The sequence below is a fragment of the Python bivittatus genome, unplaced genomic scaffold, assembly GCF_059951505.1.
Source record: "Python bivittatus isolate LINGU-HERP-01145 unplaced genomic scaffold, Pbiv_v1 ctg000010_np1212, whole genome shotgun sequence".
In the NCBI taxonomy this organism is placed as follows: Eukaryota; Metazoa; Chordata; class Lepidosauria; order Squamata; family Pythonidae; genus Python; species Python bivittatus.
This window is the reverse complement of record NW_028277029.1, coordinates 5292536-5319950: the sequence shown is the minus strand read 5'-3', so window position 1 is coordinate 5319950 and position 27415 is coordinate 5292536. Positions and strand designations below refer to the sequence as shown.

At 39.6% G+C, this 27415-nt stretch overlaps 1 protein-coding gene across 1 annotated transcript; it reads right to left on the bottom strand.

Moving 5' to 3' along the window:
* Positions 1–463: 463 nt before the first annotated feature.
* Positions 464–26818, bottom strand: SLC26A3 (solute carrier family 26 member 3). The gene is made up of 20 exons (XM_015890725.3): positions 26653–26818; positions 21710–21849; positions 21498–21608; positions 17441–17598; positions 15815–15979; positions 14765–14917; positions 13117–13199; positions 12165–12312; positions 11924–12037; positions 11766–11843; positions 10026–10121; positions 9072–9178; positions 8333–8402; positions 8148–8240; positions 6319–6414; positions 5905–6138; positions 3935–3989; positions 2632–2780; positions 2006–2071; positions 464–1061 (listed from the first exon to the last, which is right to left on the bottom strand). Exons 1-20 carry the CDS (start codon positions 26781–26783, stop codon positions 1038–1040), a joined length of 2271 nt encoding a protein of 756 aa, XP_015746211.1. The 5' UTR covers positions 26784–26818; the 3' UTR covers positions 464–1037.
* Positions 26819–27415: the final 597 nt, after the last annotated feature.

Genomic DNA, 27415 nt, shown 5'->3' with positions numbered 1-27415 from the left:
GGATTAAAAAAAAACAACCTGGGAATTGAGTTATGTCAATTGACTTCACTGGCCATAGAGCAGATGCTCCCATCTCTATGGAAGCTAATTGTTAGGTTGGAGATAGGCAATCTGAACCTGGAGACACCAGGATGAGCGCAAGACATCTCTGGAGTCTCTACTAGAAATGTGAATCAGTTCTTTAGACTGGGCACAGGAGTCCATGCTGGGCCTGTCAGCATCTCCTTAAACACCCTATACCTTTACAGGCTGTACCTGCTCTGAAACACCTTGATGTACCCTTTCAGTGTATCCTTAACTCAAAGACATATTTTTTCCAGCATCCTGGGATTATCACACAAGTCCAGGAAAAGACACAGCTCCCCAGGTCTGCCCCGAAACATCTTTTTGGCTTCAGATCCAGTGTTACACATCTGTAGTCCTGAATCATTTTTTTAAAGATTATTTTATTTTTAGTGTTTTAAATTTGCTCAAGAAAACAGTAAAGTATAGCCTTTTGTTTATAGCTGTAATTTAAAAAAAAAACCTTTATGAAGGAATATTTACATAACAAAATATAAGGTATTGAAAAACGTTTTGAAGTATCATATAAACAATTTACAATGTGGAAATGTACAATTTTAACCCGTAAATGGAATTATTTACATGTATATGTACGTGGACATACATTGAAGTTGATATTGAATCTTTTGGTACTGCAGGTTGATACTTCAGTGCTGTTTGAGATCAGGATTTTCATATAATAATCTTATATACACATTCATATACACCATATAACCTGGTTAAGAAAGTGCTTTCTAAGGTAAAAATGGTTGCCTGTGATGCAGGAGCATCCATGGAGGGATCAAAATCTGCCAGATGGCAGGCATGGCGTCCAGTTGAAGCTCCACCCCCTTTTGTACAAGCATGTGTACCTACAAGTGGGACAGGGTTTCAATTCTGCTATCACTTGAAGCGAAGACCTGCTGTAGGACCAATGCTTCTTTCATTTTCTCAACTGTTGCATTCTCTGATGTGTTTCTTTGCCAACTGTCCTTCTAGAACCTTGTTTCTGATGATACCTGTGGGATTGAAAGAAGGAAACAAACTATATACTGTATCTGTCCAAGCAACATTTAAGATATTTCAGGTGAATAATGTCAGGGACTGACATCGAGGCTTAAATTGCGGTGCTGGTAGATACTTTTTAGGCCAAGCTAGTCATTTTTAAATTTTATTTATTTATTATTAGATCCATATCCCTCCTTTATTTGTACAATTCAAGGGGGTGTACATAATGCTCCCGCCTCCTATTGGGAGTGGGTTGGGCTGAGAGAGAGCATCTGGACCAAAGCCACCCAGTCATCTTACATGCCTAAGGAAGGACTAGAACTCACAGTATCCTGGTTCTAGTCCAACTCCTTTGCCCCTACACCAAATTGGTTTTCTTTTAAGACTACCAGAAACTTAACGTATCTATTTGAGCATTCATTGGGGGAGGGGGAGAGGAGCAGAGGAACTGCTTCCCCCAAATCAGTAATGTGCTGCTTCATTTCAGTGGTATGGATCTGGGGTTAGACTGTTTTGAATTGCTCAACCTGGTTTAACCCTACTCTAGTAAGAAAGAGCTCAGTTGGTTGGCAGCTTATGCCAAAAAAGCTTAAGTGGGCTAGCCCAGGTTGGTACTTGGCTGGGAAATTTCTAGGAACCCCCCGGGCTGTTGGCTAGAATAGGAAGAAAGCAACAGCAAACCACTTCCACACAGTTGCCAAAAAATGTTGTGCCTCCATGGTCACCAGACATGCAGCTGGATCCAGAGGAAACATACTTAGTAAGGGGAAACAGGGCATTTGCACCAACGTATTCCAAAAGGAAAGTATTTGTAATTAGAAGTGCTTCTGGTCTGCTTTCCTTCCCATCAAAATCCAGTCCTTTCTTGCCTTCTAGGAAAGCTACTTCCATGCAAGAGTCTCCAACAGGCTCTCAACTTTATTGATCACATTCAAGATGGGGAAGAGGGACTTACCGTTAGCTCTCGATTGCGCAATTCTCCATTTGTGTTAATGATATAGTGATCCTTGTTTTGATTTTCCTGTAATGGAATAAACGTTCTGCTGTTAACAATGGATTTTTTAAAAATGTAAAAATCTTTGTTGATTTGTAGTTAGTCAATCTTCCAGCAATCTCAACTGGACTGTCTACATTTCCAGACTAAGTTACATGAAGTTATTGGTCCAGGGGTCTCCATAGATTATGGTCCAAAAAAGCTAAAATGGAAGCACTGCCGGGGAACTTACTCTTACAATTTTTAAGATTATGCTTTTAATCCCAACTAGAATTAAAGATGCCTTTCTGAAATCTGTGTGGTTCTATTTTGCCAGCTACCTGGGGCTTGACAACAGCTTAATGCCAATATCAATGCTATTTCCCCCCAAACCAACAGTAGATACATACTAGAATAAGACAATAAGATGCTGGAAGCCCAGGTGGAAAACAGAAACCACAGCATGTTCTCGCCATCATGATAATTCTTGGTGGCAAAGTTCTAGTCACCCCAGATCTTAAATTATGTTTTTTCCCCTTATATTCTGAATGTGCACTGTTTTAAGTTCTGCTTTGAAGTACAATAACTGCATGTATGCATATCCTCACCATAATGGCTTTGGCTTTTGATGAGCAAGTTACAATATCCTTCTTCACCAATATATATAAAATTGCATCGTGAATGGTCAGAAAAAACATGGATGGCTTAATTTCATCATTGAAAAATCCACATCTTTGTAGCTTCTCCAGAAGGCCATCTTTGTGTGTGTGTGGGGTGGATTGAGAAAGAAATAAAGGGGAGGAAAAAAAAGAGGTGGGGGAAGAGAGAAACAGAATTACAGGCCTAGAAAATGGCACAGCTCATCCTTAAACAGTATCATTTAATTTGTTCCACATACTTTCTTTCAGATTCAGTATCTCAATTGCAGCCATGCAGTTTCTAACATCATGAGTGCAGTTATAATTTTTTTTTAAGCAGCTTTTTAAAAATACACATAAACCTATAGTATTGTTTTACAGGGGCATCTGTAGGGAGGTCAAAATGATTTATGTGCCTTTGGCTAAAGGGGGAAATTACATGGAATGACAGTTTCTGTAGCATGGAAGTCTCTTCAGAGCAACAGACCAAACTCTTGTAAAGGATTCTGGGTCAAATTGACAAATTCATACAATGAATTAGGAGACACTTCTCTTATTTATTTCTTTATACCAACATTTCTGTTCCGCCCTCACCCTCAACACGTTGGGTTGTTTGCAATCCATAAATACATGCAAGTGAAAACAATGCAGTCTATCCTCATAAGCCTCTAGGATGCATTTGAATGAGATACTGATTAAAATGAAATAAAATAATAAATAAATGTAACGAAACGAAACGAAATGACATGTCATGACGTAGGCAACTCATGCTTTTTGTTATGGTCAACCCAACCTATTCTGCTACATGGAGGAGACACTGGGACCTTTATTTTAAATATAGAAACCAAGGGCTGTCCTCCAACACAAGACTGCTACTCACTCCATGTCAGTCCACCCAATGATAGGGCTGGCTGAGTTTCTTACTCTTCATGAACACCTATGGATTGCCTTGCTTTATCATGTCACAGACCTCAAAGGGACTGTACTAACAACTATTATCGGAGATGCAACCAGAAGAATAGTCTTTAGAGTCATGAAGATTAAAATATAAAGAGAAGCACTGTTTTTCAAATTATGTTGTTTACTTTCTATTTTTTAATCGATATAGTTTCCATCCTTTCCTGTAATTAAAAACCATTTTAAATACTTGGTTAGATCCATCTTTAGAAAAAATGTATTTAAGGTTGGAGACTAGGCCACAATCTATACGCGACATAAATTTTGAGATGGTCATTGCTGTTTTAAAGTCATGAACGGAACAGGGTCAGCTTACCATGTGCGCCTACAATATAGACGTCAACATCAATCCAGATGAATTCTCTCAAAGTCTGTTAAAAAGAAAAATGGGTGGTATTTAACTCTAGGTAGACAAAGGCATATACAATCACTTAAAAAATAGCCATCTAAAAACAAGATGGATTTGGGATTGTTTCATCGTAGGAGAAATTTTGCACACTGAAATACCACCGTTTATGCGAATGTAGGATTTCCATGTCTTACAGTATACCAATATAAAAATACAGATGTTTTCCTCACATACAGTATTTGTAGCAAAGGAGACCCTTGTGTTCCTTATACAAAGTCAGCTGACCACAGGATCCATGCAGTTTTCCTTTAAAAAATAGCTGAGAAGGACAACTCTACAGCTGCTAAATGGTTAAGAGGTTCTCAAAGTGGCACACAGCTCTTGATGACCGTACCCATGAAGTTCTCTTGGTAGCATGAAGGAAATGTTTCACCACTGCTTCCTTTGGTGGTATCTTTTGATTTCCCAATCTGGCCCACAATCCCTGGAATTCTTGAGTGTTCCTCCCATCCAAGTATTAATCACAGCTAACTGTGCTTAGCTTTTGAAATCAGCCAAGTTCAGCTAGGTGTTACCACCCCCAACTGCTAGCATAATGCTACTGCAGTCCCCCTGCTATCAGTATGATCAGCAATAAGAGCAGATGAGTATTCATCTTGCTTTAATCCCATTGGCAGATGCTGTCTTGCAGCATGAAATTAGCGGCAATATGTTTTTTTCACTCCAAATCAGTCACAGCAGGACAAAATATATTCTACAAGTTTCTAACGTAGCTCTCCTCTTGTCAATTATTCTTCACACTAAACTATAACATTCCTGAATTCTTTGTGCCAGTTATATGAGTCAAGGGAAACACCATAGCTTAGACCAGTGTTTCTCAACCTTGGCAGCTTTCAGGTGTGTGGACTTCAACTCTCAGAATTCCCCAGCCAGCATGGCTGGCTGGGGAATTCTGGGAGTTGAAGTCCACACACCTGAAAGCTGCCAAGGTTGAGAAACATTGGCTTAGACATAGGAAGTTGCAGTTCCAGTCCATTGGAAAGGTAGACTAGTGGCCCAGATTCTCAGAGTGCGAAGAAAGAAATTCTCAGTTCAGATCTTGCCTCCATCATGAGCTTACTGGACCACCTCCACCAATCTCAGTGTTCCTTTTCCCCACAGCTACATACAAGGAATAGAACTGACGTTGCCTACAGACCTGATACAAGGCTTAATGAAAGAATACAGCTCCAGTGGTTTAGATATTTGAAAGTACTGTAACAGTGGTGGGAATTAGAAATATAATAATACACTATAAGTTAGGATGGATAGCCAGGTTATTTTATTTGGGACTCTTAAGATGGTCTTATTTCTCATAGACATAGCGAAACTTTCCAGAGAAATACAGGCAGTAAAGGAGACACTGAACAACTCTGAATTCTGTAGCATAAAGATTGGAGGACTCTAGCCCTTCATAAAAACACTTTCAGATTTTCTTTTATTTTTTGGTGTTGTAAAGCGAAACTTGCCTTTTCATTTTCATGGTGATAATTTTACCTCTTTCTGCATGCTTGTACACAGAGTTGTCACGAAGAGAAAAAAATCTAACATGTCTTAGACCAATTGTAATAATTGATTGTTCTCTTAGACATGAATGCTGTGTCTCCCAAACTTTAGCATTTTTAATCTTAAAACTAATTTGGTAAAATTAATCTTTTATCCTACTTAAGCAGCTCCATAGAATTGTATGAACATATGATGTGAATTTTATTTTACCTCTATGTGGTCTGGAGATTTAAAAGGCTAAAGTTTGGGAGAAACAAGTTTAAATCTTCACTTGACCCACTGAACTTGCTGAGATGAACTACTCACAGATCCTTAACCCTCCCAAAAATGGTTTTCTCTGTTCTGTTCTTCTTCTTACAATGAAGTATGTATTACGTGGAAAACAATTTTACCTCTCCAAAGATTCTCATAGCTGAAACATCAAGAAATGATACTGCTGAGAAATCAAGGATGATGCTGTGAATGTCAATTCTTGGAACACTGATGTTGGGAGGTAAGCTCGAGTTCCAGTCTATCCGAATTGGCAAATCTTTGGTATTTATGGGCTGATTCAGCTCTTCAACCCTGTTGTTGTCCAGCTCTTCATCTGAATCAGTCACACTAGTGATGGTACAAAGGAAACCTTTCTGAATGAAAAAAAGAAAGAAAATGTTCAGAATGCTCATTAACCATGAAAAGAGAAATCAGGACAGCTGACCAACCAGTACTGAAATTTAAGGTTGTTCCTTGCGTGTAAAAACGTTGCATGTGAAAAAGAGAGGTCTGTCACAGGTCTGTGCTGCCATTTAAAGAATTAAGGTTCTTACTGGAGTTTCCTGAAGCTCTCCTTTCATTAACATCTTCTTTATTTTCCTTAGAGCTTTGTTGCGTTTCCGTAACACCCTCAATGGTTTAAAACCAACCTGAAATATGGAATAATTGTTTTAGCAGACTTTGATTTTTTTTTAAATCATCTTCCTTTTTTAAATCATAAGTTCTAAATATCTTTTCAAGCAGAGAACATGGACTTGGTTTAAAAATAGATTCTAGTTGGACATTTAATTGTATAATAATCTTAGACCTCTTTGACCCATTTGCCATATGCCTTCTCCTTCTTGGCAGTCTCATACTCACTGCTAACATACTATTATGACTCTTGCATGAAAAACATTGCCAGTTTTTAAAAAATCCTCTGCAGTATGCTGATATCAGAACAGTCAGATAAAGATAGATTACATAGTTTTCAGGAGTTTGCAAAGTATTTATAGTGGCTCACAGTTTATTTAATTTAAAATATTGTTATCCCTTTTTTTCTATCACAAGTAGTCACATTCAGGTTAATGGGATATATACTAGGGATTTTCTAAAGTCCCATTGCTTGACCTGTGATAAAAGCCAAACTTATTAAGTCATATTCCAGCTCACTCTTTTTCCAGAATCCTCTACATTTAACCATTGCTCACTTTCACCAATTTCTGAGCCTTTTTCCTTACTCCAAAGTGTTTTGAGCCCTGTAGAATATCAGATTGTTGCATAATGCTTGCATTGTTGCATACCAAAATTTAGGTCCCTCTGATCAAATTGTAGGTTTTAATCAATCCTTGTGTGAACAGGCATTGAACTATCTCTGCGTGGTATAAAATTAAACACACCTTTCTGCAAATTTAAACATCTTCTTTCTATTTATGGGGCATTGCTTACAGATGAAAGGAAGGAAGGAAGGGAGATCAAAATTCATTGAAATGTACAGTTTGACCATGGCTGCTTACTGTGGCATGTAACTGTACTTCAGCTTCCATAACCCAGATAATAACTAGGAATACCTGGATGTCAGGCTCAATCCAAGAACAGCAAGGAAACAGTTCATCCAAATTCAGTTCTTTTATTGCTTACACCATATAGACAGAACCTTGCCAGACTAAATCTGTACTACTGCAGCTAGTGGATATACTCTGGGAGATTCTAGGGCATGGCTATTCTAAACCTCTTACTTACTAAACTTCCCATGCTCCTGCTCCGGACTGTGTTGTCTCTTGTCTCTCTGCCCTTCTTGGAATGCGCCCCCTCCTTCCCGAGAATGTTGCTCTCGGCTGCAAGCTACCACATCATCCCCCCCTTTGTAGATACATTCCATCACGCTGGATAACAACTAGGAATAGGGTTAGGGAGGATATAAGCTTCTTAGAGATTGCTCTCTGTATTAAACTGCTTGCTTCGTTATGCTGGACCAATTGATACAGAACCCTGGGTGATAATCTCATAGTGAGAAAGGGACGTGAGAAGAGCAATTGTGGGGAACAAGCTTGTATTCTACGGCTGATGAATAGTAGCAGGTGGAACTGCAGGGCTGAAGCTAAATTTCTACCTCTTAGCAAAAATTCACAAATGAGCAATTTAAAAGTTCTTAAGGAAAAACAAACTAGATTTTTTCTGACATTTTCTAAGGGTTCACGAAGTCTAAGAGACATTAGACATAAGAGATTGTCTCTTAGCAAAAATTCACAAATGAGCAACTGAAAGAAAAAAACAAACTAGAATTATTTTGACATTTTCCAAAGGTTCACAAAGTCTAAAAGACATTTATTTATACGGTTTAAAAATTACATGCTATATGGGAAATATTTTTTGTTAAGATTATGGTCCATGAAATGCTTACCGCAGCAGTCAATTTGTCCTTGAAGAAATCAACATTAGCAAAGAAGATTGGAGACGGGCACCTGAAAATTTTCACGCCTTCTGGCTCATATATCTAGGCAGCAAAACATTACCTATTAATTTAAGGCATTCTACCACAAAAAGCCTGTGCATATGAGTTACTGCAATACAAAATTGAATCCTTACATCTGAGTAGTCTTTTCTGTTTCTGTAGATGTCACTGCTTCCAATATTAGCCAAAAGTGTGCATTTTGGACTGAAAAAAGAAGAGGCAAAAGCTCCAATGAGCTGACTAATGCAGAATAAATGGGATCAACTGTTATTCTAATACTTATGCGGACCTTTGCTTATATCTGTATTATCCCTTAAGCTACAGTCTTGTTCAGAATTTGGGAATAATCACTGCTGGACACAATAGGGCTACCTCCAAACAAATATATATAGAGTTGTTAAATCTTGGTAATAATTGACATTCTGTAAGCAACCTCTAGCAGTCTCTACATCTTCAGCATTTGCAGGTCTTTCGGGACTATACTACCAACTGCATAGGATTCCAGGCTTGGCACCACTTGATATGCTTCCTTGGAGACGCTATAGCAACATTCCAAGTAGAAAGTAGGGAAATATGGCACATGTATTGATCTCCATATTGTCTGTAATGTATTTGTGGCAGAAAATGATCTATAACTGTTTCTCAACCTTGGCAACTTTAAGGGGTGTGGACTTCAACTCCCAGAATTCCCCAGCTAGCAGGGCTAGCTGGAGAATTCTGGGAGTTGAAGTCCACCCCTCTTAAAGTTGCCAAGGTGGAGAAACACTGGGCTATAATGTTGTTTATAAATGATTTCTTTCCATTTGAAATGACTTTATATCTTTAAACCATTCCAAGAAGTTGAGCTGACAAATGAAATAAATATTTACTTACAATTGGACCCGGAATACAACAGTTAGAAGTTCAAATCCAAGTCCAGCTGCTAAGCCAAGATCCAGCCCCAGGAGAAGGGCAGCCAGGAAGGTCACAATCCAGATAAGCTGACAAAAAATAACATTAAAGAAGATACCATTGATATAGTTGACTAGAAGCAAAAGGAGAGAATTACCAGCAAGGAACTTCTGATCCTCACCAACAACAGGGTATGAGAAGCCATGCCAGAATCAGCAGAATGATTCACATAACATTTTTTTTTTCTGGTTTGGTAAAAATTATTGCAGATAGAGCGAAGACAACATCAATGTTTGACATGTAGGCATAATGGCTTTTTGAGTAGGCTTGCAAGGAACTTTACACACTGTCATGTACCAAGTCAGACATTGGTCTAGTTAGCTTAATTTTTCAAACTCTGGTTTGCAGTGGGTGTGCAGATGTTCAGACAAGATGCTTTTTCCAGCTGTGTCCGGAAATGCCAAGGAATGAGTTTTGGTGAAACTATATACAGCATTAGACATTCCATCAACATGAATAAACAAATATGCATTTTCAATTGGTAGAGCTCTGTGACTGTGGTTGAAAATAGCCTTTGCCTCCAGGACACTCTGTCTTATTTGTTTATTTAGCTCCATGGCTCTTCTCTGGCTTCTCTGGGGTCCATGGTTCTTATTTATACTTTTACCAAAATATACAACTATGCATTCCAGTTATGAACGAAAGCATTTAATTGCATTAGTTAATGTTGGCATGGGATTTGATTGAGAAACTCCTTTTACAGATCTACAAACGTTTCGTGAAGATGGAAGCGGAGTGGGGCAACCACCAGCCTCACCAAAGCAGACCAAAATTGCACATAGAATCTCCTGCTTCAGGTCTCTCCTTCAGACAGGCCCAATGAAATTGTTTAGTGGTTGAATCGCTATTTGCACAGCTGCGCAAGGACTCACTTACACAGTCACACTTGTCCTTTTTCCACAAAGTTCCAATCTCTTTGAACTGCATCAACATCCCCTTCAGATTGCCGAGAACCAAAGCTGCAAGGACCGACTGTCAATGAAAGAATAATGTACACATTTAAAGACAGGAAAAAAATACAATACCAGAGATAGAGAAAGAGAGACAAGAAAGAGAGGTGTATCTTAGAGTAATTCCTGTTCTGTTCTTTCCAGTTTATGAGTCTCTAAGCTATCACTCTTCATTCTGTTGAAGAATGGATATGCAGCGTGGTATGAAGCATATGTGCTGTGTAAAATTGGTAAAACAAAGAATCTCTTCTTTCCTCCCCTCTCAGTTGTTTATGTATGTGTGTGTATGTGATAATGACGATGATGATGATTGGTCCACTCCAGGATGAAGGCCTCTTCCTTGAAGATTATTGTCAGCCCACTAGGTAGACCAGCCTAAGAAATCAACTCCACAGGAGAGCTAAAACTATTTTTATTTCAGACTGGTTATAAGAACAGAAACTAGCAAGTCTGATTGTGCTGAACCTCTTCCTCCTTCTTATAGTTCAGTGAACTAGGGAGATATCTGTCTGAGCTGCTTCTGAACATTATCTGGAAGTTCTGGCCCTAAAACACATTTTACCCCTTGTTGCCTTGCCAATGGAGCTTGCATATCTCTGTCAAGTTTATCTTCCTTACTCTGTGGTTGTAGACTATGATTTTACTGCTCTCATCTCTCTTTCTCCCTTTCTTGCCCCTTCCCTCTCTTTTTGTTTTTTTTGGGGGGGGGGGTTACAAAAAAATTATTCCACAGGAGGTCTAGCATTTGCCTTCAAATTCAATGCTGTGATTGAAGACACCTGATAAGACTTAGTAGACACCTTTTTCATTAGGCAAAGACACTGATTGACCAACTCCATGACATTGTTATTAAGAAGGGGGGCACCATTTTGATTTTCAGTAATTTCTATGCATTTTTTCTCCTTATGGGAGGTGATTCCTTCCATCCCCTCAATCCTCTCTATAAAAGAATTGGCATTTAATACGGCTCCTTCTAAAGTCACATATTACTATTATCATGGTAATGGTGAGAATGATGCTATTATTCTGTCAATCCCAAACATCCATCTATAGATGCCTCCTCGGCTCAGTTTAATCCTGATATTTCAGTATAAGAGCTTCCTGTCATAGATCAGAAGTCTGGTAGCCCTTCTTCCAACTAACATAAACTTTCATGAGCTGCAGCCTTTTAATAGAAGTCAGAAAAGTCCTACCAGATTCTTCGTAATTTTTTGCCACCGTAGACTAACATGGCTTTCTTCCTACAATGTCTCCTATCATAGATCTCAGTTTAGTTTTCGAGTGGTGCTACCTGGACAATGAAACAATTCAGAGTTCCAGGTTGACATCAAGGCCTGTTGGGTAAGTCTTGGGGTCAGGTTTAGAAGGGATTAACATGGGCATTTGAAGGGACCATTACCTGAAGTAGCAATTTTGTTAGATCTGGGGTAGTGGTAACCTCTTTCACCAGCCCATCTCTCCTCTCCCAATGGAAGATTGTACTGATTCTATTCCTTATTCCTACATTTTTTTAAAAAGCCTGCTTTGTGCCCCCCTCTTGCATATAGACGTATTAATTAGTTAACCATCATGGCTTCCACTGGTCATGATCACTTTTCCACCAATCTTAAGAAAAGGATTCCACCGGTAGCAACCCAAGCTGACCACTATGCCCCAAAGTCGGTACCTTTTGCAACGGTTCCAAGAGATAGCCGATGGCCAGGATAGCAATCATGACAACAATAGCTGAGAGGAGTCCAGCAACCTGCAGGACCAAGGCCCATTGTTAACACACCTCCTCAAAAAGAGCTTTGGGTTACTGCAAAACCTTGAATCTCCAGATACCTGTGTCTTGCCTCCAGTACTCTCTTGTACTCCAGTCCGTGACAGCGAAGTGCTTGCAGCAAATCCTTTGAATACACCCCCAAATATGTTGCCTATTCCAAAGGCAATTAATTCCTTTAAAACACACACACATCACAAGGTTAATGCTTATATGTAAAACCCAGGTTATGCATATTTTACACACGCTTCCATGGCCAGTTAATTGAGAATTGCCTTAATTTCTTGGGTGTTGCTTGCTTACCTGATTGGCATCTATGGGGTAATCATGCTTGATGGAATAAACTTTAGCCACTGAAAAGGCCACAGCAAAGCCAACAATGGCGATGGAGAAGCTGTCTCCCAAGCAACGTTCGAAATACTTTATATCTGGTAAAACTGGAGCCTGAAACCTAAAGTGAAGTCAGAGGAGGACTTTAAAATTGAGACCATGTGTAGCTTTCCTGGTTGACTCAGTACAGATGATTAGGTTAGAAAAACACACTTTTGGAGCCAAGTAGCTGACACTTTGTCCCTGCATTTACGGATCCAGGAGTGTCTGCAGAGTATGGTCAGAAAAATCAAGTTGGTGTCCGCAATGGCGAAATGAAAGCTCTGCCTGTTTTGATTGCACCATCAGGGGTAGAGAAGCAATCTTTGCAAGACCCTTCAAGGGAGTCACTAAGGGGTGTCAGCGGGGGATTTCAAAATCAGCAAGATGGCAGATGAAACATTGTGATCCAAGCCCTGCCCCTTTTGAATGTAGGTGTGACATCTACACATGTACCAAAGGAGCTTGTATTATGACACTAGGTCCGGCATCTTGCCAATTTGGCACACACACCCCATGGACATGGCTATGACAGAGGAACGGACCTGTCTTCCCCACTACATCTGGTGCAAGCTGTCTGATAAGGACCAAAACAGAGCCTCCAGTCTACAATCCCTCCCAGAGTATCCATTGTTCCAATGTACTCTTAAGCTTATGGCCCGTAGGCTGGATTCCATTTACAAAGCATTTAAACTGGACATTGGAAGCTCTTCTAAAGTGTAATTGTGGTATAGCTGAACTTCACTAGGAAGGGAAAACAATCCAAAAGCTATCTGTTGCCATTAATATATACCAGTGTAGTGTTTCTCAACCTTGACAATTTGAAGATGTGTGGCCTTCGGCTCCCAGAATTCCCCAGCCAGCAAGGGGAATAGTGTCTACTTACCCAACATCTACGTTCCCAACAGTATCTACCTGGAATTTCTCTTTGAAATTGAAGGCATAAGATAGTCCAGTTGCTATGACTGTCTGAAAAGAAGCACAACAGAAAAATAAAAGCTTCACAAGGTTTCAAGGAATTATTTCAATATTTATCTTAACCTTACTGTATAGACGGCAATCTCTTAAAAAAAAAGACTGCCTACTTAATCTGAGCCTGTCATTTCACCATCAGTGACGGAGCAAAGCCATCAAGATTTCATTGTCTTTACGCCTGAGAAACCTGAGCCCAAGTTGTGGGTTTGGATTGATGGAGATATTTTTAATAGTAACTCCAACATAATTATTTCCTTTTAGTGTTCTTTGAAAATTGAGAATTCCTCCAAATAAGGAACAAACTAATTTTTCTATACTGAGGAAACTGCAACTTCGGTTAACACCAGGGTTATAGTATCTAGTGTGCAAGGATCTGAATGACCACTAGATGGGAACAAAGATATTAAAAAAGATTTGCTGCCATCTAGAGGTAGCCCATATTCTGGCAGTCCCAACCTGATAGCTCAGTTATTGAATATTTGCTGTACCTAGAGCAAAAACTTTACCTTAAGTCATGTTTTTTTTAAAGTGCAATATTTAAACTCATTCTTTAGCCCAAAGGATGCTAGGACAGCTACAAACATCAGTAGTGAGATGGTTCTTGCCCTCCTAACATAGAAGAAAAAGCACTAGTGCAGCATTTCTCAACCTTGGCAACTTTAAGAGGTGTGGACTTCAACTCCCAGAATTCCCCATGCTGGCTGGGGAATTCTGGGAGTTGAAGTCCACACCTCTTAAAGTTGAAGTCCACACCTCTTAAATTTGCCTAGATTGAGAAACATTGTGTTAAGGAGTTAGGAGAAAACAGCAAAGTCAGGTTGTAGTTCATATGGCTGGCTGGGGAATTTTGGGAGTTGAAGTCCACTCATCTTAAAGTGGCCAAGTTTGGACAACACTGTGCTAGGTGATGGGTGGAATGCAACCCGCTTTCTTATTAGTGGTGGGAAAGGTTAGCTATGAATGTCAAGTTTTAACTATTAATCTCTGAGGTGCTTTCAATAAAAACTCATAAACATGAGCAAATCAGGATGATTTTAGTTGAGCAGGCTACTTTATTGAAACGGAGAAGCGTTTGGCATCCCATTGAATTCCTGATCAGTGATTAAAACCTGAGACTGTTTCTGGAGGGATTCACAAAGCTATGGAGCTTCCTATGTGCTACGATGTTAGATAAGTTGAGGCTCCTCATTAAACAGCTTATTTATACTCTTACGGCTTAGGACCAGTTGTGGAACGTGACAGGATTCTGGTTTTTTTTCTTCCATGGGGAGATCAAAGAAGTCAATATTGGTTGTGATTGTGCAATGGAATCAAGACTGGTTGTGACTGTGCAATGGGAGCCTCCTCCCTTTCTTATGTGCTCATCTGTTGCATGTAAAAAAAGGGGTGAGGCTTCAATCATGTGATTGTGGCGCCCATCATGATGTTTTGTGACCTCCCAACTCAGTGATGCCCCTATCTGGTTGGTAGCAGAACCCAGAATACATAAAGTGTTTTGGTTTTTTTTAATCTTTGCAACAGTCTACTTTGGCTTCCAAAAGAGACGGAGAAAGTCTTACCACAATGACTTCGATAGGAATGGGTATTGGGAGCTTGGCTTTGTAACGGTCGTTCAGTTCCTTGACCACAGTCACAATGACTAAGATAATAAGTGCAGTGACCAAGTCCGCAATATTGGTGTCGGTGATTTGCTCAAATATACTTTTAAGTGTCTGTTAGAAAGAAACTGGTATTAATATGATATGGTTGCAAATGAAGAAGGAACGTGATAAATTATGTTTTGGTACATGCAGATGTTCAACTTCACATTTCATGTTAAACAGCAAAGAGAGTTGATTAGTTTTAGCGCAAAATAACTTGAAAATAGAATCAGTAGAAAATCATGCCTTGTGGCAGGGCACTGATCATGGTTTGTTGATTTCACCAAATAGGAGACAAGTGAATTGTTTGTGACTGCCTGGGTTATTCCTGGTTTGTTTTTTCTGTTTCATCCAAGCCTCTAACCAACCATGAAGTGGAAGCCAAAAGCAGCTGAAAAAAGGAAAACTATTTATTGGCTAAATAAGGCATACTTTGACTGCAAGACTGACTGTGGCTCATTGGTGGCTTATTAATGATTGAAACAAATCATGGCTTAGTGGTATGTGTGAATATAGCTTCGGAATTACAACATCCCTCTAAGGCTAGCTGTATTATCCATATAGAAATCATGACCATAATGGCTTGATTATAATCACAGAAAACAGGATGTAGATTCCCATTCCTCTGTGAAATATTCAGGGCGATTTTGAGCCAAAGATCACTGAGTTAAGCGATCATGATCTCTCCCCTGCCAGGCAAGTATTAGTGAGGTGAAGCCATAGTTGAGCAAAATATATCCCAATTAAGCTCCTCAGAGGAAAAATTGCCTTTTACAATGATAGTACATTAATAAATGCTATAGATTTCAATTTGTCGAGAAAATGCATGGATCAATACAATAGTTTTACACTGTAAAGAGCACTTGAACATCCAAAAGCTTTTGTTGTGGTTATTTGAAAAATGACAACGGTTCATAATAACAAGAGAAGTGCCCTGAGAAATAAGGGTTCTGGGTTTGCAACACTTACGAATACGATTCCCAACGGTGTATTAAATGGCTTGACCTGTAGCTGGAAGATGAACTTCAGCTGGGACACAAAAACGTGTATAGCAGCAGCAGTAGTGAACCCGCTGATTAATGGCTGAGACAAATAGATAACTATGAAGCCAACCCGTATGGCTCCCAGGAGTAACTGGAACATAAGAATAAATGACATTTGTGTTGAAACGTAAGTGGGGATCTTGGGGGTTTCCCAGGAAAAATTGAAAATTAAAAAATGGACATTTGCATTGAAATAGAAATCATCACTTTGGTAGTCTTTAAGTAGTCTTTAAATAGTGAAACAAATATTTAAATAGTGAATAATAGTGAATAATTTTGTCTTTTCTCATGCCTGGTTTTTTAAAATCAGCTTTTTTGGGTTTTCTTTTTAAAATCTGTTTCTTCTGGTCTATTTGAATTAAGGAACTTGTGAATTCAAAACTTGTGAAACCTTCTTCAAAATGTGAGTTCAATCCAATAGGGATATTATCTTTGGCTAGTTGGATCTGCAGGAGTAATCACAGCACCAACATCAGAATAGCAGACGCGACTGGGTGATTGAAGCCCCGCCCCTCTTTAATGCGCATTGCAGCAAATGGCAAAACTTCCATCTTGCAAACTTCAATGCTGGTGGTTCATGGAGTTGGGGGGCTACTTTCCCATTCAGGGGAATTCCCTTCTCCTGGGGTCTCTGTGATTTTTGCAGCTTCTAACTGCAGACCCCCATGGAGTCACAGTGTCCTTGCATGAGTTTCAGCCGGGCAGAGAGGGGGATTTATAACCGACTGCCTTTTTATTTTTTCACTTTTTGCCAGAAAAACAACAACGTGAAAGAACAGCAGGGGCTGTGGGTCACCTGGATGACCATTTTTTCTATTGATCAGCTACAGGAAACACTAATAAGATCAGCTGGAGTTCTCAGCAGCTGCAGTAAAGGCAATTGTGAATCACCGTGAAATACTGAGGACTTGGGGAGTTTTTAGCGCCTCTGAAAGTCTGATGGAGGACTTGGATGAGGAGGTTCAAGGTCATGGGGAGAAGCATCTCCTAAGCCCACAGCCTGAGCGTGTGAAAGCAAAGAGGATGAGACGGGCACCACCCTAAGGAATTCATAGCGTTTAGTTGCAGATTTTGGGAGTTAAAGTTAGTCTGGCGAGATTCTGTCTAGCAGGTGCAAGCTAAGAAAGTAACTGAGCAATTCCAGAACCGTCTCATGGAGTTTCTTGGGCTGAACCTGACAGAAAGTGCCCTTGGAGCAGTGTTTCTCAGCCTTGGCAACTTTAAGCAGTGTGGACTTCAACTCCCAGAATTCCCCAGCCAGCAATGCTGGCTGGGGAATTCTGGGAGTTGAAGTCTGCACAGCTTAAAGTTGCTAAGGTTGAGAAACACTGCCTTAGAGCTAACTGCCCTACAACTCTTTCTCTGCAGTTCACTTACTACCTGCTTTGAGGACAGGGCAGAAAGAGTTCGTGAGGTTATCTAACAGACGTGCATCTGAGATAAAGAGAAGAACGATAGGAAAATGTTTGGAAATCGGTACCAGCTTTGGGATGGTTTCAAATGCTGAAAAAAGGGATGCAAAGGACACTGCGTTCATAAGGAAAATACTTACCTGAATGATGCCAGCAAGGACAGTTACAGATGCTGCCACCATAACTCTTTCCTGGTTTAATGATGAATTGTTCATTTGTGCATTGGTGCTCCCAGGTTCATCTTGGACCATGTTTATAACTGCTCCTCCTACCATCAGACTCAGGACGGGAAAAGGACCTATGTGACATGATTTATGGATTTATTTCTCTATCAAACCATCACTATGACTTTTATACCACCCGATAGACAGAAAGATTCTACCACTAATGAAACTGTATCACAAACGTAATGGATGGTTACTAGCCACGATGAAGATGATGAGGATGTTGTGCCATCAAGTTGTTGTCAACTCTTAGCGACCACATAGATAGATTTTCTCCACAATGATCTATCACTAACTTGATCTATCAGATCTTCCAACGGTGCATCCACTGCCACTATAACTGAGTCCATCTACCTTGCTGCTGGTCATCCTCTTCTTCTCTTTCCTTCCACCTTTCCCAGTATTAGAGCCTTCTCCAGAGAGATAGTCTTTGCATAATGTGTCTGAAGTAGGATAATTTGAACCTGACTAGCTATGATGGGTCTAGATTATTCCCAGTAACTGCAATGTCTCTCAGAACAAGTTTTGGAGAACAGGAGAAGGAGGGGATGATCCATGCGTCAGGATAAATCTGGTCTGCTTTACTGTCTAGGTTAGTGGGGCAGCATTCAGATCTCTCACATTAAAAAAAAGTAGCAAGTACTATTTTAAAGTCTACGGTGGTTTTAGAACTTTTGTACACAATTATTGGCATAAATTCCCTGGGGATTCCAATTTTGATAAGAACATCCCTGGTGACATTCTTTGCTACATGAATTTGCCTGTAGGCTTTTTGAAATAAAGATTTCACCACTGTAAATCTTTAAAAAAGGCAAATATTCTGTTTTGTACATAGTTTTCAGAAATGTATGTTCTTTCTTAGGTACGTATGTCCTTTACAAACAGGTTTTTGGTGCAGATTTTCACAAAGCAGCAGAGAAGGTAACAATCACCATTCAGGGCTTGCAAATCAGCTTTTATACAAATCTGTGGCAAATTTCTTTTATCTTCCTATAGGACAATGCAAAATCAGCTGTGTCCAGTTTGTAGAATTCCCATATAAGTGGAGATGTTCACAGAACAATAATGCTAGGCTAGATAGTTTTTTCATCTGATGCAGTCTGGTTCTTCTTTTTTTTAATAGTAATTTTATTAAAAATTACAATTCAGAAGATAAAAAGTAATACAAACTAAAAGAGAGAGAAGAATAAAAAGAAAAAAGAGAAAGTGCAGAAAAGAAAAAAGAATGAATAGAAAGAAAAATAGAAAAGAAAAAATAAGAATATAGTAAAGAATAATAAAGGAAATAAAGAAATGACTTCCTCTTTCATCCCAACAAGTATAAACAATTTTAGTAACTTATCACCTTCTCCTAACATACAATAAATGATCTCTTCTTCCCATATCCCATTTCTTATCTATAAATAAATCCTTAACGCCTCATCATTTCAGTCCTGGTGTCAGCAAAAGTCCATTAAGGGTTACCAGAAATAACATATCTATTTTAACCTTAATTAAATAAACCAACTTTATATTCTTTCCTTTTACTTTTAACAACCTTGATCTTTAGTCACTTCATCAAGTCCCTAGAACTTGATTTCTTTTCATTTTTTCTTTGTCCCTTTCTCACAAAGTTCTTCAAAGCTTTAACAAGTCACTTTTGTAAATCCAATGTAGGAAAGTTATCCAGGTCACTCTTTTGGTTTGTTATTTGTATATCCCTTTTAATGATTAAGACATTGGCTGGTTTCTTTTGTATGTCCACTGTAGCATCTTTTTCCATATCATTGGTGTAGCCTGTCATTTTTAAATCCACTTTCAGATCAGTCTCAGTCTTGTCAGGTAAAACTTGTTCCTCTTCCATAACATCTTTTAAACACATTCTGCCTATAGAGGCAGACACTCTTAAAATTAACTTCTGGATCCATTGTTCAAAAATATCCTTCAATACATCCAATATTAAAATATTTTGCTCCATTATGTATTAGTAAGTCAAATTTAAGTGTTTTTCTCCTTTAATTGCAATATTTAGTTCCTTCTGGTTCCCTCTAGTGACCAACCTTCAAAGTCTCATCCTATCATGTTTTTTTAAGAGAATTCAGAACAAAAACATTTTCCCACTGGAAGGATTCTTATAATTCTTATAATTAATTCCAAAACCTTATTTCAAATCCACCTGGACCCTTAGCCCATTTGTAACTTTCCAAAATCAAAGTTCTAATCACCCTTTTGCTGTTTATTCAAAAGAATCTTTTTTAAGTCCTTAAACTTATTTCACTAAGGATTGAAGGAAACTCATCCAGTGCTGTAAAACTGGTTGGTCCAAAGGTTCATAATAGCTGAAAAGCAGTTAAGAAGCAATTTCCAAAAGTGATTAAAAAAGGAAGTATGCAAACCTAGTGTCCTTTTGAAAGGTGCTGACTGTGGGTTGAGCAATAAGATGGCTTTCCCTCATCTCCCAGAGCTCTAAACCCACCAGAGACTGCTGTCTTGCACTCTGCTTGTGAGGAGCAACTGTATGGAGCATTTCAAGTTCTCTCCTTGTCCAGAGAGGAATTATGAAGAGCCAATCTACTTGCCGGCTCTTCATTCTGCTGCAGTTGTTGACTCTGCTTTTAGTGGAACTGTCTTCAGTTTGCCATTTCTTCCCCAGAAGTCCTACAGTCCAGTTCTTCTTATGTCCTTTTATTCTTTCAGTAAAAGGGACTTGTACCCTACATCCTCAAGTACGAGTAGTTAGACTTAATGAAGATCTATTTCTTCCACTGGCTTTTCGTGAAGATGTTCTTCAAGCACATAAACTATACCCACTCCTCTGCATGTCACATGGTCACTGCCACAAATAGAGATATTCGCGCACTTGGGAGCATGCTCTGGTTTATCAAAGTAAACAAAACAAATAAAATAAAACCATCTCCAATTTGTCAGAGAGAACCTATTTTATAGTTGCCTAGGAAGGGGGGTGAGCACACCCCAAAGGCAGAAGAGGAAAACTAGGGGAAAAGAGTAATAGAATAGAATATCCCAGAAGAGGGTACAAGTTTAACCACCCAAACATAAAGATCAATATCTTAAACTTAAAAAAAAAAAAGTAACGCATCCTGTTTATCTGTCTTAATTTTCTTGTGGACTGGAAATCAATGCCTGGTGAAAAATCCTGATTAAGGGATTTTGGCTGTTTGTAGAATCGTTTTTAGAGAAGTAAATTATCCACACCCCTGAGGCAGAGCATGAAACTGGCTGTTGGTTTTACATCTTCTTCCCCGTTGGATAGAATATCATTTGGTAAAACAGACCTGCACATACACCTACACAATCCATTCCTGCCTTTCTTTCTTTCTTTCTTTCTTTCTTTCTTTCTTTCTTTCTTTCTTTCTTTCTTTCTTTCTTTCTTTCTTTCTTTCTCTCTCTCTCTCTCTCTCTCTCTATGTCACTGTGAATGAGTCACTAAACGACTGACTTGCCATAGGAGTTGGTAGAAGCAGAGATGTTCACAAGGGGTGATCAAAAACGTCAAGATGTACCAGGACAGAGTACTCTAATACATATCTAAATCCCCTTGGACTGCCCCAGTCACTCAACAATAATTTTGCTATACAACGTGAATGGCTTTGTACATACTTGCATGGAATAGTTCCCTGTATAAAAGAAAACAGAACATCTCATCTACTCATAACATTGTTCTGTGCCGAAGTTTCTACATTCGATGGACTTTTAGATTTCTTTCATGCTTGATAGTCCTCAATAGTCATAAAAAGCACCTATGCCACATATTTATGCTGACTCCTTCGTGCACAATCATGACAAAAGTTTGTGCTGACCGCTGGTACCATGTTTTATGGTCCTTTTCAGCTGTACTTGGTCATAAACTATGTAATTTGAGCTTCAATTTGGAGTATTCGTTTTAAGTTGAGTATGTTATATTGTGGGGATAATTAGAATATTGGAGACGGTATAATACCCCCAAGGTTCACTGGAATTTAGTTCAACTTACCTACGGATATATGTCTGGAAGTGCCAAAGAAGAAGTATATAACCACAGGGAAAAAGGCTGCATAGAGTCCATAACTTGGAGGGACATTTGCCAACAAAGCAAATGCTAGGCCTTCGGGAAAAGAGAAGAAAATGTGAGTGAAAAAGTGGGCCCCTAAGGTGGTGAGAGCAACATCTCATGCAGAAAAAAAAGCAAGAACCAAAAACAGCTACCTTGCAGGATAGCTACCAGCCCCGTACTAATTCCTGAAACAATGTCGCTAAGAAGCCAATTCTTGATCTGATACGCGGGTAACCAGGAGGCCACAGGAAACAAATTAAGAGCAGTTCTTTTTACCCTTTGGGGAGTACACCTGAAAAGACAACAGAATCATTATGCAACAGTTTAAATATTGATATTTTTCATGGAAACAATGAGAAGTTATATCAAAGAGGGAACCCCATGACTCTTCAGATATTCTACTACTCTGAGCGTCCCTAATATGGGCCACGCTGGCTGGGAAAGTTGCAAATGTACTTTTACAATGTCAAGGGAAGATTTTCTTCCTTTGTAGAATATAACAGCAGGATATTAGATGAGAAGTTACGTTACTGCTATTAAGATGAAAACCAATAGTTTTTCACGGGGAAGTCTAAGCCATGGCAAAGCCAAAATATCTGCACCCATCAAGACTCACCTCCCCTCCGCCCCGCTGCCTGAGTTTCATAGCAATTGCTTAATCACGTCCTTTGACAGAAAACTTAGCTGGTGAATCTCCTCAGGTGTTGAGTTAAAATGGGCCCTAGAGAAACCCAGGTGGGTAAGTGGTTGTAAACTTGGAAACTGGGCTTGCTCAGCGTATGTAATTTTTTGAAAGGCAAAAATAGGCCCCCAGTGACAATAGTTTACTTTCGAACTAGTTCAGTGAGGAATGACGATATTGAGGGCCTTCTCCACACTGGAGCTGGAGCATTATCCAGCAGTCTTTGGGCCACCATAAAACTATCCCAGTGTGAAATCTGGTCTTTCTGTTGCCGGTCCCTATCCTGCCTCTGCCTTGTCTGTTCTGAATTGTCGCCAAGTGATGCTGTCCTGACTATGCGCAACGATTGGTTGATTCCTCTGGATGTCCTGACCTCCCTTCCAATCACCGTGTTGTAGCAAGGTGGCTCTTAGACACTGTCCATCATCTCTAGACCCCTTTCTGTGCCTTTCCTCCCACATCTCCTTCTGCCATAACCCGAGTCACATAAAGTTACAACAGAGTCATGACCCAAAAGCAGCATTTTTACTTCATGATTCCTCCCTGCTTCTTTTCCTTTCTTTATATAGGCAACAGATACTGACTTCCACATTCCTCCTTGTTCGGGACAGGAGGCAGTGGGGAAGCCATTGGTCTCATCATTCCAGTATTATACTATTTCAGCCTGTTCCGCTGTTTTACCACCATGCCACTTCAAACCCCTTTGAAGTGGTTTTCATTACATGCCCCATGCTGCCATGTCCAGCTCTTTAGGGAAACAACATAAGAATGACAGCAATCAGCATTGTTTGGGAACTAGAGAGGAAGGGGCGCGCTTAGTCAGACCACAATTTTGTCTTTGACGAAATGAGTGGCAAAACATATCCAAATTTACGCACCTTGCAGCTGTCAGTGGAAGCTGCTGGCTTAAAGGGGGAAACACTTCTTCAACACTAGAACAGCTAAGAACATCTCAAGCCTACATAAGCAGAGAGTATAGCCCAGAGCAAACTTTTGACAGATGGCTCAACCTATGGGACTAATCATCTGTCAAAACCATCTGCCAATTACAAGAGCTTTATTTATTTTTTAGTAATTTGGTTATTATCTAGTTTTTTCATTCTGTTCATGAGGCGAGTCATGCAAATTCATTTATCATTTTAGGGGCTTGTGCTGTTGCAAAATTTGAGGACTCCTGCATTGTAGATTTTATATGCTTAAAAATACCCTCAGAGGATATCAGAAAAGTGGGGAAATCCTATTTTAACTCTGGTATGGCTGAGGGTGAATTAAGCCTGTTGCACTCATGGGCTGGAGATGAGAAGCTGGCAGCGTCACGGGAGCATGGCAGAAAAAAATGATGTGGCCAGGACATGTTTGTACCATGGTTAGAATCAGAATCATCTTTATTACGGTCACAGACCAGAACCACAAACATACCATGGTTAGATGCAAACAGGAAAAGATTGTAACTGATTAGGTATGAAATGCTGACTGCTTAGTGCATTAGGTTTGTGGGGGGAGGGAATAGGAGAAAGAGATGGAATACAGGTAGTCCTCACTTAACGACTGCCCTGTTTAGCAACTATTTGAAGTTATGATGGCACTGAAAAAGTAACTTTATGACCAGTCCTCGCACTTACAACCGTCGCAGCATTCCCCATGGTCACATGATCAAAATTCAGGTGCTTCGCAACTGGTGTGTATTTATGACCATCGCAGCATCTTGAGGTCACGTGATTGCCATTTGCATGCTTTACAGCTGGATTCCGACAAGCAAAGTCAATGGAGAAGCCGTCAGTAAAATTGCATGTTGCAGTCATGTGATGTCTCGCTTCATGACCATGGGCGATTTGCTTCATGACCATGAAGGAACTGAGGTTGTAAGTCCATCATGGTCATATGATGTCTCACTTAATGACTGCATCGTTTAGCAACAGAGCTGCCAGTCCCAACTGTGGTTGCTAAGCAAGGACTAAGATTGCCAGGTTTGTGTAGTGGTTAAGGCATCAAGCTAGAAACCAGGAGACCATGAGTTCTAGTTCCACCTAGGCACAAAGCCAGCTGAGCAACCTTGGGCCAGTCCCTTTTTCTCAACCTTAGGAAAGAGGCAATGGCAAACCACTTCTGAAAAACCTTGCCAAGAAACCTGCAGGGACTTGTCCAGGCAGTCTCTGAGAATTGGACACGGTTGAAGGGATTAAAAAAAAAAAAAAGCTAGGACTACCTGTACAATATCCTTAAAGAAGGCATGTTGGTTAGTCAACTGGGAAACTAGCTAGGAACAATCCACAGTGCAATTTCCTCTCAGATCTTACTTTTTAAATTTATTGGGCTTTAAAAAACTTTTTCCCTTCCATTTAAAGAACGGTTTACAATAACTCATAAAACTGAGCAATAAAGCAGAGCAATAACACAGCCTTTTATAAGTCCTTTCTATCATTTATTATTGGATTTTTCAAACTGTGTTTAGCAGAATCTATGGCTGCACGAGAACTTGATGGGATACCATGAGAAATGAAGGGCAATAAAATAAAACAAAATAATTCCCCTCAAGCATAACTTGTTTTCTTCCTGATTAGGGGTTCTTGGGTTATTTTTTTTTAATAAACAGGTTCTACAACCTGAAAATGTTGGAAAACCTCTGTTTCATTGAACCATCTTGATATACATGCTGATGCCCACATCAACCAGGCTCCTAAAGCTGTAACATTTCCACAGCCTACAAAAAAAAGGGGGGCTTTTCAGCGGGGTGAGAAGTGCTTTACTTCCTCAACATTTCCTTGCTAGACAATTTTCAGTGGTGTGGAAAACTTGCTGGGGAAGAGCTGAGCTGACAGCTCTAGTTTGGTTATAGACTCACTGGGGAACAAGAGGAAACAGCTTGGCAACAAGGAAGCTGAATGCCAAGGTGATTCCCTCTGCCTTTTTTTGCCCATGCTCAGGTCGGTTGAACTATCTCATGACGAAACTGGGGAATTCCACAAATGCCTAACCATGATACTTCAGTTTGCATTTCTTCCACCCCTTCCGTCCCCACTTTTTCTGGAAAGAGCAATTTTTATTTATTTATTTATCATTAAATTTATAGGCCGCCCATCTCCCCCAGAGGGTGACTTTTCCACAGTTTTGGAATAAACCCACCTCTCTACAGTTTCTGAGGGGTTATTGGATTTTAATTTACCTGCTCCTCTGATCAAAAGACTTATAAAGATCTTTTTCTTTCTTCTTCCTGCTCCACTGGCATAGGAGGGATTGCAATGAGACTGTGGGACTTGTTCAGAAATAGGGCAGAATATTTTGATATTTTGACTGAGTTCTCTTTTATTCCCTTTTAACAATCTAGGCTCGACATAATGCATGAAAAGAAACACCCAGTGTCTCTTTCCCTGTAGACATTAAAAGCTAACTCAAATGTTTCTTGTCCTCCCAGAAAGTTTGTCAGCTTGCTTGACAGTCCTCCATAGACAAGGATCTCTGGGGAGCAATTAGCAATAACTGTCAAACTTTATATCTGAATACGACACATGGATAGAAGGTTTAAACAAATATTAGGACTTGCTATGACAAGTGGAGAGAGATGAAGTTGCTCAATGGCAAATGGAGAGAGATGGCCAGCTTATTGTTTGTTGAGTACACGTCCTCCCAATGGAGCCACATTTTGGTATCAACCTGCTACTGACCAGGCTGAAGCTCAATCTAGTAAGAAGAAATTGCTTTCCATAGGAAAATGCAATAAAATCTTCTGTGCAATTATTCTTTGTTGCATGGAGGAATGCAATGGATGATTCTCCCTCCCCTCTGGGGGAGATGGGTAGCATATAAATTTAATAAATAAATAAATAAATAAAATTATTTGTGCGGAATCATTTGTAATAGAGGACAGGAGGACTTTGTGATTCCCTCTCTCTTTCTTTTTAGCACACCAATGTTGACTATGCAAAACCCTTGTTGTTTTATTGCAATATGATCATCTATGATTAACTGAACTCTAGATTAATCAGTTAATCCACTTGCCTGGATTTTACCCAACCTAAGGAACCATAAACTATCCACATTGACTGGTTTTGTACAACATACTTAGATACACATTAATCAGCTGCATTTAGCCACACTGTTGTATAAACCAGCCACCGACTTGGTTCATGCACTTCTCTAAACATGAGGGTTGCTTCATTTTAGTGTGGTGTATTGTGTGAACCTAGCCATTGTAATCTGTAGGTTATTTCTGTGCCTTTTGTGCCAACTCAGCCAACTGTATTTTATTCAGTAAACCACAGTGAAACCATGGCTTATGGCAATGTATTAATCAGGTCATTGAAAATCTTCACAGGGTACCACCAAATAATCGTATCAACCTGATTTGAAAACAGACAATGATCAACCCATAATTGTTTGTTTATAGTATCAAAGTTACAAAAGCAAGCCTCTTACCTAAAGCATACTCTGAGATGATCCACCAAAGTTTTATGGTATCTATGTACCTTCTGGTGCTCTTCGTCAAATGATAGATCTGAATATATTGGTCGGGCGATAACATACTGGTTGCCCACAGTTTCAACCATTTCTCTGGCAAATAGTTTCCTCTGATAGCTTTTTGAGTCCTTCGTCTTTTTAATCACTTAACCCTTGAAAATAAATAACAGCGTGTGCTTTAAAACATAACTTAGTATCTGAAGACCACAGTTGAGTGAAGCCCTAATTAAGTACTACCACCTTTGAAGATCAAACAGAATAGGAATATAATATTGAAACTAGGGTTTTTACCCCCACCGTGACCTTCCTCCTCCTCCTCCTCCTCCTCCTCCTCCTCCTCCTTCACACTCTTTGGCAAGGAAAAATAACAGTCTCTTCCCCCCCACCCCCACCCCCCACTTTTGACAAAAGAGCTTAAAAATAAGGCAGCTATCTGGCTATCTCTGGGTCAATGGTTTAAAAGATTAAAATGATCAAGGGCTTTTTGTGTGCTTCCTGTTATAATGGTGAGAAAAGGGAATATCGCTGCTTTCAAAAAGACTGAAGGCCCACTTAATTTGTGCATGTTCTTTCACCATTAACAATGGAGCAGAGCCAAACATATAAAGGTTTCATTGTCTTTACACTTGAGAAAATTCTGGAATCCGAGACCAGTTTGTGGGTTTGGGATTTATATGGATGTTTATAGTAACAGCTACCAAAGAATTATTTCCTTTTAGCG

Excerpts from the sequence above, each read along its gene's own strand:
- SLC26A3 (XM_015890725.3), bottom strand. The coding sequence starts at position 26,783 with ATGGTTGAAACTGTGGGCAACCAGTATGTTATCGCCCGACCAATATAT. Across the intron at positions 6,415-8,147 it reads AGGACAAATTGACTGCTGCG|GTTGGTTTTAAACCATTGAG; the intron begins GTAAGCATTTCA and ends TCCATATTTCAG. Across the intron at positions 3,990-5,904 it reads CTATGAGAATCTTTGGAGAG|ACTTTGAGAGAATTCATCTG; the intron begins GTAAAATTGTTT and ends TCTTTTTAACAG.